We start from the raw sequence: 16,785 nt of genomic DNA on the forward strand, positions 1-16,785 counted from the left end.
TTGCACCATAAGCTCTGCTCTCTTTTTAGATAGTGACTGCCAACAATGGAACAGGACGATGCTTGGATGGGGTCGCTCATTGCTGCTGTGCCTCTGCCTTCATTTGACACGCCCAAAACCACTGACAGGTGCCTCCATGCCAGCGTTACTCCAATTTTAGCAAAACTGTCACAATATGTGGAGTTCAACTCCCAGAATTCTTTAAAAGTTGCCAAGGTTGAGAAACGCCGCTCTGTGCCAAGCCAATAAAGACCTCTTGCCCACCGAAAGACGACGGGCGGAAAGCAGTTTGCTGCATGTCAAACAGAGGTGAAATTAGAAAACTTTTCTTTCCTCTGCCCACGAGAGGGCTCTCGGCTTTTTCTTTGCTAGTCCTGAACTACCGGTTAGCTTCCCCCCCCCCCCCCTCTTCACTGCGAACGGCATGAGAGATTTCTGTTGTTTTCCGGGTTATTGGGAAGTTGCTTCGCTCCATGGCCGTCCTGTTTCGATGGCAAGAGGTCTAGCAGAGAAAAAAAAATCTTCTTTTTTTTTGGCTTAACCCTCCGGTAAGAATTATTTTCCTTTTCTGATATTCGGCTAAAAAGGCTTCTTGACACAGGGCTGAATCTGAGCAGGTGGAATATGGGGTGCGGTGGGGGTGTCCCCATCCTTCCGTCCGCCCATCCACCCGCCCGCAGGTCCATCTTCGTGTAGTCCTTCATAGCCTGGCGGAGTCTCTTCTCAGCAGTAGAAAAATGAGCCGGGTTGCAGGGCAGTCAGAAAAGAAGCGGCGGAAAAGGACTGAGATGGAGAAATTGGGAATCACAACGGAGGTTGTTGTTTTTTTCCTCTCTCCAACATGGAAAGGGAAGAACTGGATGAAAAATTATTTCTGAGTATCTATGGGGGGTGGGGGATTTCTGCGATGCAAAATCGGTCTCTTCTCTATGCAGAGTAAATCTGAAAAGCAGATGAACTCCAGGCAGGACTGGATGGCGATCAACCTGGTCCTCTTTGAATAGAATAGAAGATTTTTTGTATTGGCCAAGTGTGATTGGACACACAAGGAATTTGTCTTGGTGCATACACTCTCAGTGTACATAAAAGAAAAGATATATTCATCAAGAATCATAAGGTACAACACTTAATGATAGTCATAGGGTACAAATAAGCAATCAGGAAACAATATCAATTTAAATTTAAATAGGGGCCGGATAGCTCAGGCTGGTAAGGCCTGTTATTAAGAACACAGAAGCCTGCAATTACTGCAGGTTCAAGCCCGGCCCAAGGTTGACTCAGCCTTCCATCTTTTATAAGGTAGGTAAAATGAGGACCCAGATTTTTGGGGGGGCAATAAGTTGACTTTGTAAAAAAAATATACAAATAGAATGAGACTATTGCCTTATACACTGTAAGCCGCCCTGAGTCTTCGGAGAAGGGCGGGGTATAAATGTAAACAAAAAAAAAAAATCATAAGGATACAAGCAACAAAGTTACAGTCATACAGTCATAAGTGGAAGGAGATGGGTGATGGGAACGATGAGAAGATTAATAGTAGTGCAGATTAAGTAAATAGTTTGACAGTGTTGAGGGAAGAAACTGTTCTTGTGTCTAGTTGTTCTGGTGTGCAGTGGTCTATAGTGTTGTTTTGAGGGTAGGGGTTGAAACAGTTTATGTCCAGGATGTGAGGGGTCTGTAAATATTTTCACAGCTCTCTTTTTGACTCGTGCAGTATATGGGTCCTCAATGGAAGGCAGATTAGTAGCAATTTTTTTTCTTCAGTTCTAATTATCCTCTGAAGTCTGTGTCTGTCTTGTTGGGTTGCAGAACCAAACCAGACAGTTATAGAGGTGCAGATGACAGACTCAATAATTCCTCTGTAGAATTTACAGGGAAATTCTTATTTACAGGGAAACCATCCTAGTGGAATCAGGAGCAGATTGTGGTGATGTTTCTGTGTGAAGAATAGACAAAGCAGCCAGTGTGTGTATCTGTGTTTCTCTCCGACCACCCCACTATGTCATTTACGAAGTATGGCTTTTGGTTTGAGCTCCGAGCTTGGCAATTTGGTCGCAAACATTTCATTACCATTCAAAGAGACATCCTCAGTGCGTTTTGAAATGTCAAAACAATTCAAAACGCACTGACAATGTCTCCTAGGATTTGACGAAATGTTTGCAACCAAATTGTCAAGTTCAGAGCTCAAACCAACAAGCCTAATTACCAACCCGAGCTACTAATATTCAAACACATGTCAACTTTTGAAGTGTTTTACATGCCTTGTGGCTTGCTTTGGCAGTTCTTGGGTGAGGTTTTTTGTTCCCTTTACTATTTTTGTTTTCAATATGATTCATTGCCCAATAAGTGAAATGTATTTTGCTTTTCTCCTCAAACTAGTTGCAAGATTTCCTTTGGGATGGACCCCAATACATTTCGCCTTTCCCAAGTCCCAGTAGAGGAAGCAATTTTTTGGGCTCCAGTGAATCTACTGGGGGACTGGTATAGAAGAAGATCTGCTTGGTCAACATCCATGAAAGATCCAGAAGCCCATCGCTTTGGGAAAGAGAAACTGGTTGGCATCCCTGGGGAGGTCAAGGTGGACGTGGATGCCCTCCTCAAAGACATTGAAGAGTACAACAGACAGATGTTTCGTTCCGATGCTCGCCCTTTGGGAGAACGTCCCTGGCAGACTCTGTTCCAGGTGGGAGAGGCTGCTCAGAGATGGCTAAGACCACAGGATCGCACCAAAGGACAGATTGTGGACGTGGTCATCTTGGAGCAGTTTCTGCATGTGCTTCCTTTTGGAATGCAGGCTTGGGTGAGAGCCAGGAAGCCAAGTACCAGCCAGGAGGCAGCTCAGCTGGCTGAAGTGTACCTGGAGCAACAGGTATCTTTAATAATAAGAAAAGGACACACAGACACCCATTCTTGATCTAATGCTAGGACTGTTGCTGTTGCTCTGACCACAAGCACTGACTAAAACAAGAAGGGTTCTCTGGTGGGCTGGATTCTGAACCCAGCTGAAATTGTCCCACAATAGGTTATAAATGGAGTGGGCAGTAGAAAGAGGGAAGGCTAAAAATTTCACCCCCCTTGATAACAACTCCTAGCTTTCTAGGAAAGCCTGTTCTTACTTGGAGAGCTACAGAGCTAAGATATAAGTCAATATCTTGGTTCACACCCTGCTAATTTACAAACTCTGGGTTGGTATCCCTGGTTCACATAACATCTTTTAGCCGTACCATATTATGACTCAACCCGTGACCTGTTCATATAATAAGTCATTGACTGGGCTGCTACAGCTAAATGGAATGGACCAGTCATTGGAAAAGTAGACAGATCAAATGCATTAATCTATTCAATTTTTTCCCTCTTCTAGTGGCCTGTGGCATTTGAGGAAGTGGCTGTACATTTCACCCCAGAGGAGTGGGACCTTCTGGATGAGGAAGAAAGAATTTTGTATTACACAGTCATGCAAGAGAATTCTGAGAACGTGACCTCCCTAGGTAAAGTTCCCATTCCTGTAAGACCATACAAACCTTCCTGAATGTGTCAGTCCCAAAGATCAGCCTAGGTGTAACAGGCAAATTGCATGTTTTTGTAAAGTCATCTTCCTTACTTTTAAGGTTTTTAGGCAAACTGTTGAACCGTCTCCATATCCCCAAGGGCTGTTCCTACCTAATGCTACATAGTCTAAGTGAAACTCACCATATTTCTGAGAATTAGGACTTGCCATTGACTACCCAACATTGGCCAAGGAGGCAAGCAGTTGAAATCTATAATGCTCTGGACTACCTCTACCAACAGTGGCTTGAAATTAGCATAGGTTGATCAGAAAGAGGTGGATCAGTGGTGGTATTCTACCAGTTCGCACCGGTTCTGGCAAACCGTTAGCTCCGACTTTCAGCCGTGAGCGAACCGGTTTGCTCCGATTTTGAAGTGGGCCCGCCTGCTTGCCTGCCCCTGCATTATATTTACCTATATTTCCATTTTCCAAAGCCCAGCTGATCGGCGCGGCAGAGAGGATTGCCGTGCCTCAGCTGTTTTCTTTGCCAGCAGTAATGCAGAAGGTGAGTTTTCTGAAAACTGCGCACATACGCATAATGAACAGGTTGTTAAACCAGTAGGATCCCACCCCTGAGGTGGATGTCAGGAACATAAAATTTGCCATTGTTGCACAAATAAAGTATCCTTGACTTATAACTACAGGGGTGCTTGGTATTTTGGTTGTAAGTCATTGCACTTGTAAATAAAGACACCGCATGATTAAACTTTGTCTTACAAGTGTTTAACTCTGTTTGTGAAGTAAGTCACTTTAATTGTTAAGCAAATCATGTGGTTTTTAAGCAAATAGTGTAGTCATTAAACAAATAATGATGTAAGCATATCCAGTGGGCAGTTTTTGGTATTTTCTGCTGGAAAATGGAAAGAAAACTTGCAAATTGAGGTCACATAACTACTGGATACTGCAACCTGTCTTAAATGCAAGCAGGTTGCCAAACAGCCAAAATACAACCATGGGTCTGTGTGTACCTGCAGCAGTTAAAACTTTAAGGGTGAGTCATTACCTTTCTTGAAGTCTGTCATAACTGTTGTTGAAGAACCAGTCATAAATTGAGGACTACCTGTAATGGATTAAATATCCCAGAAATGAAAATGTCTGATGTATCACATTTCATGCTTAATTTCAAATAGTGGTATTTTTTCCATAGTGAATGCTAAGGAGTAGACCTAAGATTTGAGGAAAGGAAACCTGGCTTCAGTTAGATCCTTGAAGAAGAACATAGGTTTATTCATCTCCAGTTAAAAAGTATTCAGCAGCTGAGAATAGCATAGTCCTCTTTAGGAGAATCTGGGATGCGTTCTAACCAAATAAGGTATTTTCTAATTTGTGGTTTCTTAGATTTCTATCACAGAAACAAAAGACAGGTTAGACAGATAGACAGATAATGGTAGGTTCAGCTGAGAGACAAGGACAAATGCAAGGTTTCCTGAGGTTTCCATAGCTTGGGTTGGACTTTAACCCGATTCTTCCCAAATCTAGCCCAATACTTCAACCGTACTATTGAACAGTACCTTACTATTTGGTTCTTGGTGTTCTCTGAGCTTGGTTGTTCTCCCACAAACATCTCTGAGACAATCACCAGGCTCGGTATCATTGTTGTGCAGCATAGGAAATGGTACCACAGAAACAATGAAGAAAGAAAGAATACCCTGATCAAGGCACAATCAAAAAAGGAAGTGAACTCCAACCAACTATCTATAAACAACCAGCAGACTTCTCACTTTCATGCACTGATGATATTATCTTACCTGGTAAATGAAATGTGTGCAGAAGAACATCCAAGATAACAGAACCCCTGCATGTTGCAAAGTGCCAGAGGTTAAGTCACATGACCCCAGGAACACTGTGATGGTTGTAAGATTCATTGTGAAGTTGTCGTTTTTTTCAGTGCCATTGTAATGGCACATTCCAATGGTCACTGAACTAGGCAATTGTTAAGTGAGGTCTTTTTGTATTGGAATTCTGAGGTACCATATTTTTCGGATTATAAAACGCACCTTTTTCCCCCAAAAAGAGGGTGAAAATCTCAATGCGTCTTATACTCTGAATGTAGCCCCGCCCAGCTTCTCAAATGGCGGTTTCAGAGGCTGAAAAAAGCATCAGTAACAGAGCTTCAGAAAAAAAGCCCCACACAGAGCTTAGAAAAAAAGCCCCAAACGGAGCTTCAGAAAAAACCCCAAACAGAAAAGAAGCTCCCAAACAGAGCTTCAGAGGCTTTTTTTCTGAAGTTCTGTTTCGGAGGCTTTCAGAGGCAGAAAAAAGTTTTTAAAAGAAGTAAAAAAAAGCAAGTCCCAGAGCTCACAACCACGGAACCTGTTGCTAAAATTCACCTCTGGGAACAGCTGATTGGGGGGGGTATTCCGGGAGGCCAATCCACCTGCCAATCAGCTTTTTTCTTATTTTCCTCCCCAAAAACTAAGGTACGTCTTATACCGGTGTGTCTTATACTCCAAAAAATTCGGTAACTAATTACCCAGGCTTCCCCAGGATAATATACTTTATCGTGTTGGATAGCTATAAAGAAAATCAATAATCTTCCTTTCTTTTGTTGTGTTTCTTTTCCTTGCTCTAGAGCTCTTGGTTTCCAAACCAGATCCAAGTCTCCAGACTGTGTGGGAAGAAGGGTTACAAATGGCTGATCTCCAAACATTCAAAGGAAAAGACTCTATTGCTGAAGGAATTGTGAATTGGGAGGACATAACGGTGGTTGGTAAGAAAGTCTTTCTTTCTCTGACAAAAGAACCCTTTTATTACGCTTTATTGGGTTATATAATTTACTTTTACTTACAATTTACTGGTTAGGTGGCTCAGTGGCTAAGATGATGAGCTTGTCAATCAGAAAGGTCAGCAGTTCGGGCGGTTCAAATCCCTAGTATAGGTCTCCTGCATGAACAGGGGGTTGAACTAAATGACCTCCATGGTCACTTCCAACTCTGTTACTGTTATACTTCTCCTGTCTGCCACCCAGATTCAAGTCAGTTGGAATATACAACATCTAATTAATCGGAATGTCTACAATGTTAAATGGTATTCTTTTACTACATAGGTTTTAGTTCATGTGCAGCAGAGGTGGGTTTCAGCAGGTTCTGACCAGTTCTGGAGAACCGGTAGCAGAAATTTTGAGTAGTTTGGAGAACTGGTAGTAAAAATTCTGACTGGCCCCGCCCCCATCTAGTCTCTGCCTTCTGAGTCCCAGCTGATTGGGAGGAAATGGAGATTTTACAGTATCCTTCTCCTGGAGTTGGGTGGGAATGGAGATTTTACAGTATCCTTCCCCTGCCACGCCCACCAAGCCACGCCCACCAAGCCACACCCACAGAACTGGTAGTAAAAAATTTTGAAACCCACCATTGATGTGCAGGATGACATGTTCCTTTTCTTTCCTTAACATAGTTGTAACTATTGCCTTGCCAATTTCATTACCTCCCACTGACAAGCAGCTGGCTGTAGGATATCAGAGATGTGTTTCTGAGGGCTCATGTTAACCACTCAGCTGCTCCAGTGGATGCCTTCAGCAGAATGGGGGTCATGCAGTAAGAGACATTCCAATTCCTGCCATCAAAGCCTCTTTTAACTGGCCCACTGCTACTGCAGTAGCTGTAAATTCCACTAAGTCTAAGCCACACCCAATAGTGTTGTTTCATTGTGTCTGCGAAGCCACAGAAAGTTCCACATATTTGGTTCACCAAAAATGTTATTGAGGTGTATCTGGTAATCGGTGGGACAAGATCTTAAGTGCAGACACTCATTGAGAGTATGATGGACAGCACAACAACCAAAGAGGACTTGGGTGTTGTCCCTAAATCAACCCTAGCTAGTTCTAGCATGGTAATATGTTGAATTATAGCCTGCCAAAAACCACCTGAATGGTTACCACTCAAGGTAAAGCTTAAGATCTTGATGGCTTTGAGACAGTTGAAAAACCTCTATTTTCCTGCGTTAGTTTTGATGTTTTCTCTGGTTTCACCTCTTTCCTTAATTCAGAATTGCCAACCCAATATCCATATGAGACTTTCCATAATGGTAAATCTGACACGGCCTTCCACATGAGAGGAGATGGAACAATTCAGAAGTCTGAGGAAAAGAATAATCTGAGGCATTCTTTTCCAGGTGAGATGTTAGAACAACTCTTTTTTTGAAACAAATCTGTGAAGGTGCAGGTAGGAAAACACAGTTCCAGGAAAAATAGGAAAAATGACCCAGCTTCCTTCTACATTATGAATGAGCAAAACATAAACCTTCTCGGAAAAGATCGTTTATCCATGGTGGCGCAGTGGTTAGAATGCACTACTGTAGGCTACTTCTGCTGATTGCCGGCTGCCAGCAGTTCAATGCTCACCACCTCAAGGTTGACTAGGTTGGTAAAATGAGGACCCAGATTGTTGGGGGCAATATGCTGGTTCTGTACACTGCTTAGAAAGGGCTATAAAGCACTGTGAAGCGGTATATAAATCTAGGTGCTATTGCTATTCCTGAAAGGAATGTTTCTCTATTGGACAGTTGTTGGGATTCTTACCCCAATAACCTGCTTATCAGATCCTTGTCCCACTTCATTGATTAAAGCTACCTGGGAGGTGACATACATTTATGTCCATGAAGTGCTTTGACTTACTTCATGGAGGAAGTAGTACATGCCATTCTGAAGATGTCATCTCTGGATTGAACTCTTCTGCATCATTTTCATCCAATCTCCAATCTCCTTTTTTTGAGAAAGTTGTTGGTTGCACCTGGTTGGGCCCAGAGGGGGGGGTTCCCCTCGTTGAGATGTGTCCTCCAGGTTTCCGAGCATTTCATCAGCCGAGGGCCCAAGGTAGGGGTGGGGGGGATGGCGGTTGTCATTAAGGAAGATCTAGAGCCAAGGGAGGCCACTGTTCCTCAGATTGCCGGCTGTGAATCCCTCTATGTGCGGTGGGGCCATAGGAGCCAGTTGGGCTTGTTGGTCGCGTACCTGGCTCCTTGCTGCGTGACCACAGCCCTGCCAGAGCTGTTGGAGGTGCTTGCCGCTGTGGCGGTTGAGACCCCCAGACTTATAGTTATGGGGGACTTCAACCTGCCGTCAGTTGGCTTGTCATCAACGGCAGCTCGGGAGTTTGAGGCTTCCATGACGGCCTTAGACCTGACTCGAGTAAATGATGGCCCTACGCACATGGGGGGAGGCACGCTGGACTTGATTTATATCTCTGGTCAGTGGTTAAATGATCTGGTACTAGATGATTTAGTAACAGAACCAATGTCATGGTCCGATCATTTTCTCCTTCGCCTTGACTTCCGAACCGCCATTCTCCATCGCAGGGAGACGGAACCTATACGTTGGTTCCGTCCCAGGCGCCTGATGGACCCTGAGAGGTTCCTGACGGAGCTTGGGCCTTTCCCTGAGGATCTGGCCCACGGCACGACTGAGGAACTCGTCGCGGCCTGGGAACAGGCCGCGGCGGGGGCCTTGGACCGTGTCGTGCCTTTGCGGCCTCTGACCCGGCGTAGGTCTCGTCTGGCCCCTTGGTTCTCCGAGGGGCTGAGGGAGATGAAACGCCGGCGAAGACGCCTAGAGAGCACTTGGAGGTCCAGTCGCTCCGAAGCTGATCGGACACTAGTTAGGTCCTATACTAGGACCTACCTAGTGGCAATGGGGGAGGCGAGGCGTATCTACGCCTCCACCCTCATTGCGTCGGCAGATAACCGCCCGGCCGCCCTGTTTCGGGTGACCCGCTCCCTCCTTCATCAGGAGGTGCGGGATGACCCTTTGCAGGGACGTGCCGAGGAGTTTAGTGGTTATCTATACGATAAAATCGCTCAGCTCCAGGGCGATTTGGACCGAATTTGGGATGATCCAAGCGGGGGAGAGGAGGCACGTCTTGTTGAGTCTGTTTGGGATCAGTTTGATCCTGTGGCTCCCGAGGACGTGGACAGGTTATTGGGGAGGCTCCATGCCACGACATGTTTACTGGACCCGTGCCCTTCCTGGCTGGTACTGGCTACTCAGGAAGTGACACGAGGCTGGCTCCAGAGGATTATCAATGCTTCTTTGTTGGAGGAGTTTTCCCGCCGCCTTGAAAGAGGCGGTGGTGAGACCCTCCTCAAGAAGCCTCTCTGGACCCAGCTATTTTAAGTAACTATCGTCCGATCTCCAATCTTCGCTTTGTTGCGAAGGTTGTAGAGAGTGCTGTGGCTCGACAGCTACCCCAGTACCTGGATGAAGATGTCTATCTGGACCCGTTCCAGTCCGGTTTCCGACCCGGATACAGCACAGAGACGGCTTTGGTCGCATTGGTGGATGATCTCTGGAGGGCCAGGGACAGGGGTTATTCCTCTGCTCTGGTCCTGTTAGACCTCTCAGCGGCTTTTGATACCATCGACCATGGTATCCTGCTGTTGGAGGGATTGGGAGTGGGAGGCACCGTATATCGGTGGTTCTCCTCCTATCTCTCCGACCGGTCGCAGACGGTGTTGACGGGGGGGCAGAGGTCGACCGCGAGGGGCCTCACTTGTGGGGTCCCGCAGGGGTCGATCCTCTCGCCCCTGCTGTTCAACATCTATATGAAGCCGCTGGGTGAGATCATCAGTGGCTTTGGGGTGAGATACCAGCAATGCGCTGGCGACACCCAGCTGTACTTTTCCACCCGGGCCACCCCAATGAAGCTGTTGAAGTGCTGTCCCGGTGTTTGGAGGCCGTCGGGTCTGGATGGGGAGAAACAGGCTCAAGCTTAATCCCTCCAAGGCGGAGTGGCTGTGGATGCCGGCATCCCGATTCAGCCAGCTGCAACCGCGGCTGGCTGTTGAAGCAGTTATTGGCCCCAAAGGATAGGGTGCGCAACTTGGGTGTCCTCCTGGATGACCGGCTGTCGTTGAAGATCATTTGACGGCCGTCTCCAGGAGGGCCTTCCACCAGGTTCGCCTGGTTCGGCAGTTGCGCCTTCCTTGATCGGGATGCCTTATGCACGGTCACTCATGCGCTCGTTACCTCTCGCTTGGATTATTGTAATGCTCTCTACATGGGGCTCCCTTGAAGTGCGTCCGGAGGCTTCAGTTAGTCCAGAACGCAGCCGCTGGTGATAGAGGAGCTGCACGCAGCTCCCATGTAACACCTCTCCTGCGCAGGCTGCACTGGCTACCTGTGGCCTCTCGGGTGCACTTTAAGGTGTTAGTCACGACCTTTAAGGCGCCCATGGCTTAGGACCTGGGTACTTACGGGACCGCCTACTGCTACCACATGCCTCCCACCGACCCGTGCGCTCTCACAGAGAGGACTCCTCAGGGTGCCATCCGCCAAACAATGTCGGCTGGTGGCCCCAGGACGGGCCTTCTCTGTGGGGGCCCCCACACTCTGGAACGAACTCCCCCCGGGCTTACGCCAGATATCTGACCTTCGGACATTCCGTCGCGAACTGAAAACATATCTCTTTATTCGCGCGGGGCTGGCTTGAATGAAATTTTAAACTTAAATTTTTAGCAATTTTAATGGGGTTATTGGTTTTATGGTAAATTTCTTAAATTTTTCAGGCTCATTTAATAAGTTTTTAACTGATTTTAATTTTGTATATTGTATATTGTTCTTTGTTGGTTTTATTCTGCCTGTACACCGCCCTGAGTCCTTCGGGAGAAGGGCGGTATAAAAATCAAATAAATAAATAAATAAAATAAAATAAGCACCGATCATGCTAGTAGAGGCTAATCAGGCTTTAATGGGGAAAAACTATTTTAAGCTCAGCCTTAGCAAAACTGAGTAGCTATGAGTTTTTCAACCACCTGTAGTTCCGTTTTTGTCATTACACGTCCTCCCAAAAATGAATGCACATGCCCTTCCTAGGAGACTCTTTGAACCAGAGGTGAAATCTAAAAATTTTCCCTACCGGTTCTGTGGCTTAATTGGTGGGCGTGGCTTGGTGGTCAGGTGACTGAATGGGCATGGCCAATAATAATAAATAATAAAAATAATAAAGTGTAGAAAACTTGGGAGCGTGCTGGTCTACCTTCTTTAAAAATAGAGGCAGTGGTCTACTAATTGCCTTTGGGGGGGGGCACTGGTCTATCTTCTTTAAAAATAGAGGCACTGGTCTACTAATAGCCTTTTTTTATTTTATTTTATTTTATTTATTAAATTTTTATTTATTTATTTATTCTCCCGAAGGACTCAGGGCGGTGTACAGCCAGAATAAAAATAAAATATATACAATTTAATACAACATTTAAAAAGAGCAAATTATTAAGGCTGATTATTAAAATTTAGATTTAAAAATTTAAAAATATTAAGAATACCCAATTAAAATTCAACACTAATTATGCCAGTCCCGCTTTAATAAATAAGTATGTTTTGAGCTCACGACGGAAGGTCCGAAGATCAGGCACTTGACGCAGGCCAGGGGGAAGTTCGTTCCAGAGCGTCACTGCCCCCACAGAGAAGGCCCTACTCCTGGGGGCCGCCAGCCGACACTGTTTGGCGGACGGCACCCTGAGGAGACCCTCTCTGTGAGAGCGTATGGGTCGGTGGGAGGCAAAGGGTAACAGCAGGCGGTCTCGTAAGTACCCGGGTCCTAAGCCATGGAGTGCTTTAAAGATAGTTACCAAAATCTTGAAGCGCACCCGAAAGACCACAGGAAGCCAGTGCAAGCTACGGAGCAGCGATGTCACGTGGGAGCCACGAGCGGCTCCCGTTACTACTCGCGCAGCCGCATTCTGGACTAACTGCAGCCTCCGGGTGCACCTCAAGGGCAGCCCCATGTAGAGAGCATTGCAATACTCCAGCCTAGACGTAACCAGAGCGTGAGTGACCGTGCATAAAGCATACTGGTCAAGGAAGGGACGCAACTGGCGAACCAAGCGAACTTGGTAAAAGGCCCTCCTGGCGACGGCCGCCAGGTGTTCATCAAAAGACAGCCGTCCATCCAGGAGGACGCCCAAGTTGCGAACCACCTCCTTTGGGGCCACTAACTCGCCCCCAACAGTCAGCTGCGGATGCAGCTGACTGTACCGGGATGCCGGCATCCACAGCCACTCCGTCTTGGAGGGATTGAGCTTGAGTCTGTTTCTCCCCATCCAGACCCGTACAGCTTCCAGGCACTGGGACAGCACTTCGACCGCATCGTTGGGGTGGTCCGGGGTGGAAAAGTACAGCTGAGTATCATCAGCGTACAGATGATAACTCACCCCGAAACCACTGATGACCTCACCCAGCGGCTTCATATAGATGTTGAACAGGGTAGGCGAGAGAATCGACCCCTGAGGCACCCCACAAGTGAGGTGCCTCGAGGACGACCTCTGCCCCCCTGTCAACACCGTCTGCGACCGGTCAGAGAGATAGGAGGAGAACCACCGATAAACGGTGCCCCCCACTCCCAATCCCTCCAACCGGCGCAGCAGGATACCATGGTCGATGGTATCGAAGGCCGCTGAGAGATCTAATAGGACCAAGGCAGAGGAACAACCCCTGGCCCTGGCCCTCCATTGGTCATCCACCAACGCGACCAAAGCCGTCTCCGTGCTATAACCGGGTCGGAAGCCGGACTGGAACGGGTCTAGATAGACAGTTTCCTCCAGGTGCCGGGGGAGCTGCCATGCAACCACACTCTCTACAACCTTCGCCACAAAGCGGGAGGCACCAGTCTACCCTCTTTAACAATAGAGGCCGCCTACAGCGCTGATCAGCTGTAGTGCGACCCTTTGAAGCACCACGGCAGTCATTTAAGGCGGTTTGCAGCTATATCACCACTGAGAGCTTCAGGAACAGAGAAGAGGAATAGCGGATGATGTAGGGGGGAGGGATTTTTGCTATCGGTTCTCCGAACTACTCACCCCCATCGCTACCAGATCGCATGATCCGGTACGAACCGGGAGCATTTCACCCCTGCTTTGAACCATTATTGGCCATCCTTTCCCATTCTTGTCACTTAGATATTTTGAAACTATAGTTGTCAACCTCTCATGCACCATTCGTCTAGAGTGAGATGGAAAGTCAAGTTAGGAAAAGTTATTTCCTTTCATATGTTGGCAATTCCTGCAGACCTTGCTTTTTTTTTTTAACGATTGCCAGAAAAATTATCTGTATGAATGTCATTTGTTGTCCTTATGTTGCTGGCAAGCATAATTTTGTATCACAGATTAACTACCAGAATCTTCCTATTGAAACCAAGACTGTATTTTTGCCCTTTTCTTGCTTTGCTCACTCACCTACCTCCTTATTTACTTCTTTTGCCTCCATCTTCAAAACTCTGTTTATGTCTTTCTTGTTCTTGCAGAAGGCCTGACTACCAGAAAAAAAAATCATCAAGAAGAGTTTGGAGCAGAACAACTTCAGGAGCCAACGCAGTGGGATGTGTTCTTTGATCCCAAAATTTCTGAACCAATGGAGATTAGATCTAGAAGGCAGCAAGGGCTACTCCTGGAGCTCATACAAGGTTCTAAGGCTGATAAGAAAATGCCCAGCAGTAACTCCCAAGTAGGTTCTACTGTATCAAAAAGAAACTATCCCTGTTCTGAATGTGGGAGAAGTTTTGATCGCCGTTCCAACTTAATTAAACATCAGCGAATCCACACAGGAGAAAAGCCTTACCCTTGTACTGAATGTGGGAAATGCTTTGACCAGCAGTCCAATCTAAACGTCCATCTAAGAGTTCACACTGGAGAGAAACCATACGGTTGCCCCGATTGCGGCAAAAGATTTAGTATCAAATCACATTTACATGGACACTATAGGATACACACAGGGGAGAAGCCTTATGAATGTGAAGACTGTGGGAAGAGCTTCCGTGTGAAGTCTTCCCTAAATAAGCACCAGCGAACCCATACAGGAGCTGCTAAACTCTCCAAACCATCCGAGATCAAATCAGAGGGTCCCCGGGCAACATTGCCAGAAGTGACACGTGTTTATTCAGCTCCCAAATCAGAAAAAATAATTAAAATTATGAGTAGGAAGCCCCCTATAGAAATCACGGTGTCCAACAAGAATTTTTCCTGTTCCGAGTGTGGGAAAGGTTTCGATCGGCCCTCACATCTCATCACGCACCAGAGGATCCACACTGGGGAAAAGCCATATCCCTGTATTCAGTGCGGGAAACGTTTTCATCAGCAGTCTAACCTTAATGTCCATTTGCGTCTCCATACTGGAGAGAAACCTTATGGCTGTCCTGAATGCGGCAAAAGATTCAACATCAAATCCCACCTACATGGACATTACAGGATCCACACAGGGGAGAAGCCATTTGAGTGTGAAGACTGTGGGAAGAGCTTCCGGGTGAAGTCTTGTCTCAATAAGCACCAGCAAGTCCATACAGGAGAAAAGCCATATAAACGTCTCTCCTGAGAAGAAAATCTGACCTAATTAAACACAGTTCACTCACTCTGGGAAGAAAAATTACCTATGCTCTGAACTTGGGAAAATAACTTTTGCAACAGATAAAATCTTATTAAGCATGAAAGAATTCATACAGGAGAAAATCCTTGCCTATGTTCCTTTTGGCTGAAATAAGCATCCATAAATCCATACAGAAGACAGGTATTGGGGGGGGGCATCTGTGGGATAATTTTCAGGAATGATTAATAGCAGTACACACAGAGACACATTTACATACATCATATATTTAGTTATATGGTTATTTTTCAGTGAATTCCCTAAGGAACTCAACTCTTGCAAATGCTTTTATGGAATAAGAGGGAAGCAGTGTACATTTGGAACTTAAATATTTTGCTCTTAGACCATGGAAATGTCTAAGTCCCCTGTTATTTAAAATGCCTTCTTTAGGGCTGGCCCAAAGGAAGTTAGTAAACAGCAGATATTCCATATGGAGAAGTTTATCCCAGGCTGGCTGGCTTCGATTTCCCTATGAACCTATTACCTTCTCCTATTACCTTCCAGCTAGGTAGTTCTGCACCTCATTGTAACCTGAAACTTAGTAAGAGTTATTAATATTCTTTAAGAAAACATCAATTTGGACTATTAGAAAACCTTTAGGTTAATTACATATTTTGTTTCACACTCATGCATTGGTATTTCATTGAAGGTTGTCTGAAAACGACATGAGGTGCTTCAGAAAAATATGTCCTCAATCTGGTAACCATAAGGCAGAAGCATTTAAGACTTGTTTTTCTAACCTAGTGGGACTCAAAGGGGATTGATGAAATGTGCACAGGTTGGAAAAATCGAACATTAGCATATAAGGTATGTACCTTCCATGTCATGATACTGCTTTCTTCAGAAATATCATTTGAAAAAAAAAGTGCTTTTCTTCTTTGAGTTTCTTTCATTTCTGTTCCAGTCCATTTATGCACCTAATGACTGTAACACCCTGGTTTGCACAATATAATTAACTAAGTCATGAAGGGTTGTGTGTTATGTGAACAGAAAAAATAAGTTGATTGACCCCATTAATTAAGACCCTAAGAGACTTCATTTTCAAACCAAATTGCCCTAGGTTTCTGGACATAAAGTAGCCTGTGCATAAGAGTGGCGCGCACACACGCACCCAAGCTGTATTGCCTAAACAGCTGACCTGGAAGTTAAGTAATATCTCTGCCTTTCATGGCAAAATCTTAAAACTGAAATGAACATTCTAGGCATTCCATCTTTGTGGCATTTGGCTTTCCATATGAGAGCCACATAGAAGTTGTGAAAAGGAAGAGAACTTAGTGGATAAATGGTCCAAGCCCTTAATGTTATTCATAGTGGATAGGGGATGGTTATATCAAGGCAGGATCTCCCCTCCATCAAAATAGAAGCCCAGGAAGTCCTGGCTTCTCTGCCTTTTTTGGCAGCAAGTGAGAAGACTGTTAGTGTAATTCCTAGACAGTTGGTGCGGCCCAGGGGTGAAATCCAGCAGGTTCTGGAAAACCAGTAGCGGAAATTTTGAGTAGTTTGGAGAACTGGCAAATGCCATTTCTGGCTGGCCCCAGAGTAGGGTGGGAATGGATATTTTGCAATATCCTTCCGCCAGGAGTGGGGATGGAATGGGGATTTTGCAGTATCCTTCTCTTGCCGTGCCCACCAAGCCACACCCACAGAACCAGTAGTTAAAAAAATTGGATTTCACCACTGGTGTGGCCCCAATGGTACATGAAAAGGTGGTAGGTAATTGGGTGAGATGCCAATCAACAGGGTTATACAAAAATGGACCCCAGGTCCTACCAATCTTTGCATAGTTGAGGCATGCTTGTCTTTGTGGGGAGCATCCACAATTATTTCTATTTTCTTGTTCTACAGCATTTGTCAGTGAAACTCTGCTTTTTCATTCTGATTTTTTTAATGCCAACTT

The 16,785-nt window shown here is 45.6% G+C and overlaps 1 protein-coding gene across 3 annotated transcripts; it reads left to right on the plus strand.

Annotated features, from left to right (window-relative positions):
• Positions 1 to 427: 427 nt before the first annotated feature.
• Positions 428 to 16,384, plus strand: LOC131192543 (zinc finger protein 383-like). Of its 3 annotated transcripts, none has more exons than XM_058171763.1 (6): positions 428 to 548; positions 2,380 to 2,869; positions 3,362 to 3,488; positions 6,120 to 6,257; positions 7,532 to 7,657; positions 13,777 to 16,384. In XM_058171763.1, the coding sequence occupies exons 2-6, from the start codon at positions 2,399 to 2,401 to the stop codon at positions 14,838 to 14,840; spliced, it is 1,926 nt and encodes a 641-aa protein (XP_058027746.1). In that variant the 5' UTR covers positions 428 to 548; positions 2,380 to 2,398; the 3' UTR covers positions 14,841 to 16,384. The 3 variants fall into 3 exon arrangements, with proteins under 3 accessions (XP_058027746.1, XP_058027745.1, XP_058027747.1); XM_058171762.1 differs by lacking the exon at positions 428 to 548 and adding an exon at positions 626 to 815; XM_058171764.1 differs by lacking the exon at positions 428 to 548 and adding an exon at positions 626 to 815 and having other exon boundaries at positions 2,380 to 2,683.
• The last annotated feature ends 401 nt before the right edge of the window (positions 16,385 to 16,785 follow it).

Source organism: Ahaetulla prasina, chromosome 2 (assembly GCF_028640845.1).
Source record: "Ahaetulla prasina isolate Xishuangbanna chromosome 2, ASM2864084v1, whole genome shotgun sequence".
In the NCBI taxonomy this organism is placed as follows: domain Eukaryota; kingdom Metazoa; phylum Chordata; class Lepidosauria; order Squamata; family Colubridae; genus Ahaetulla; species Ahaetulla prasina.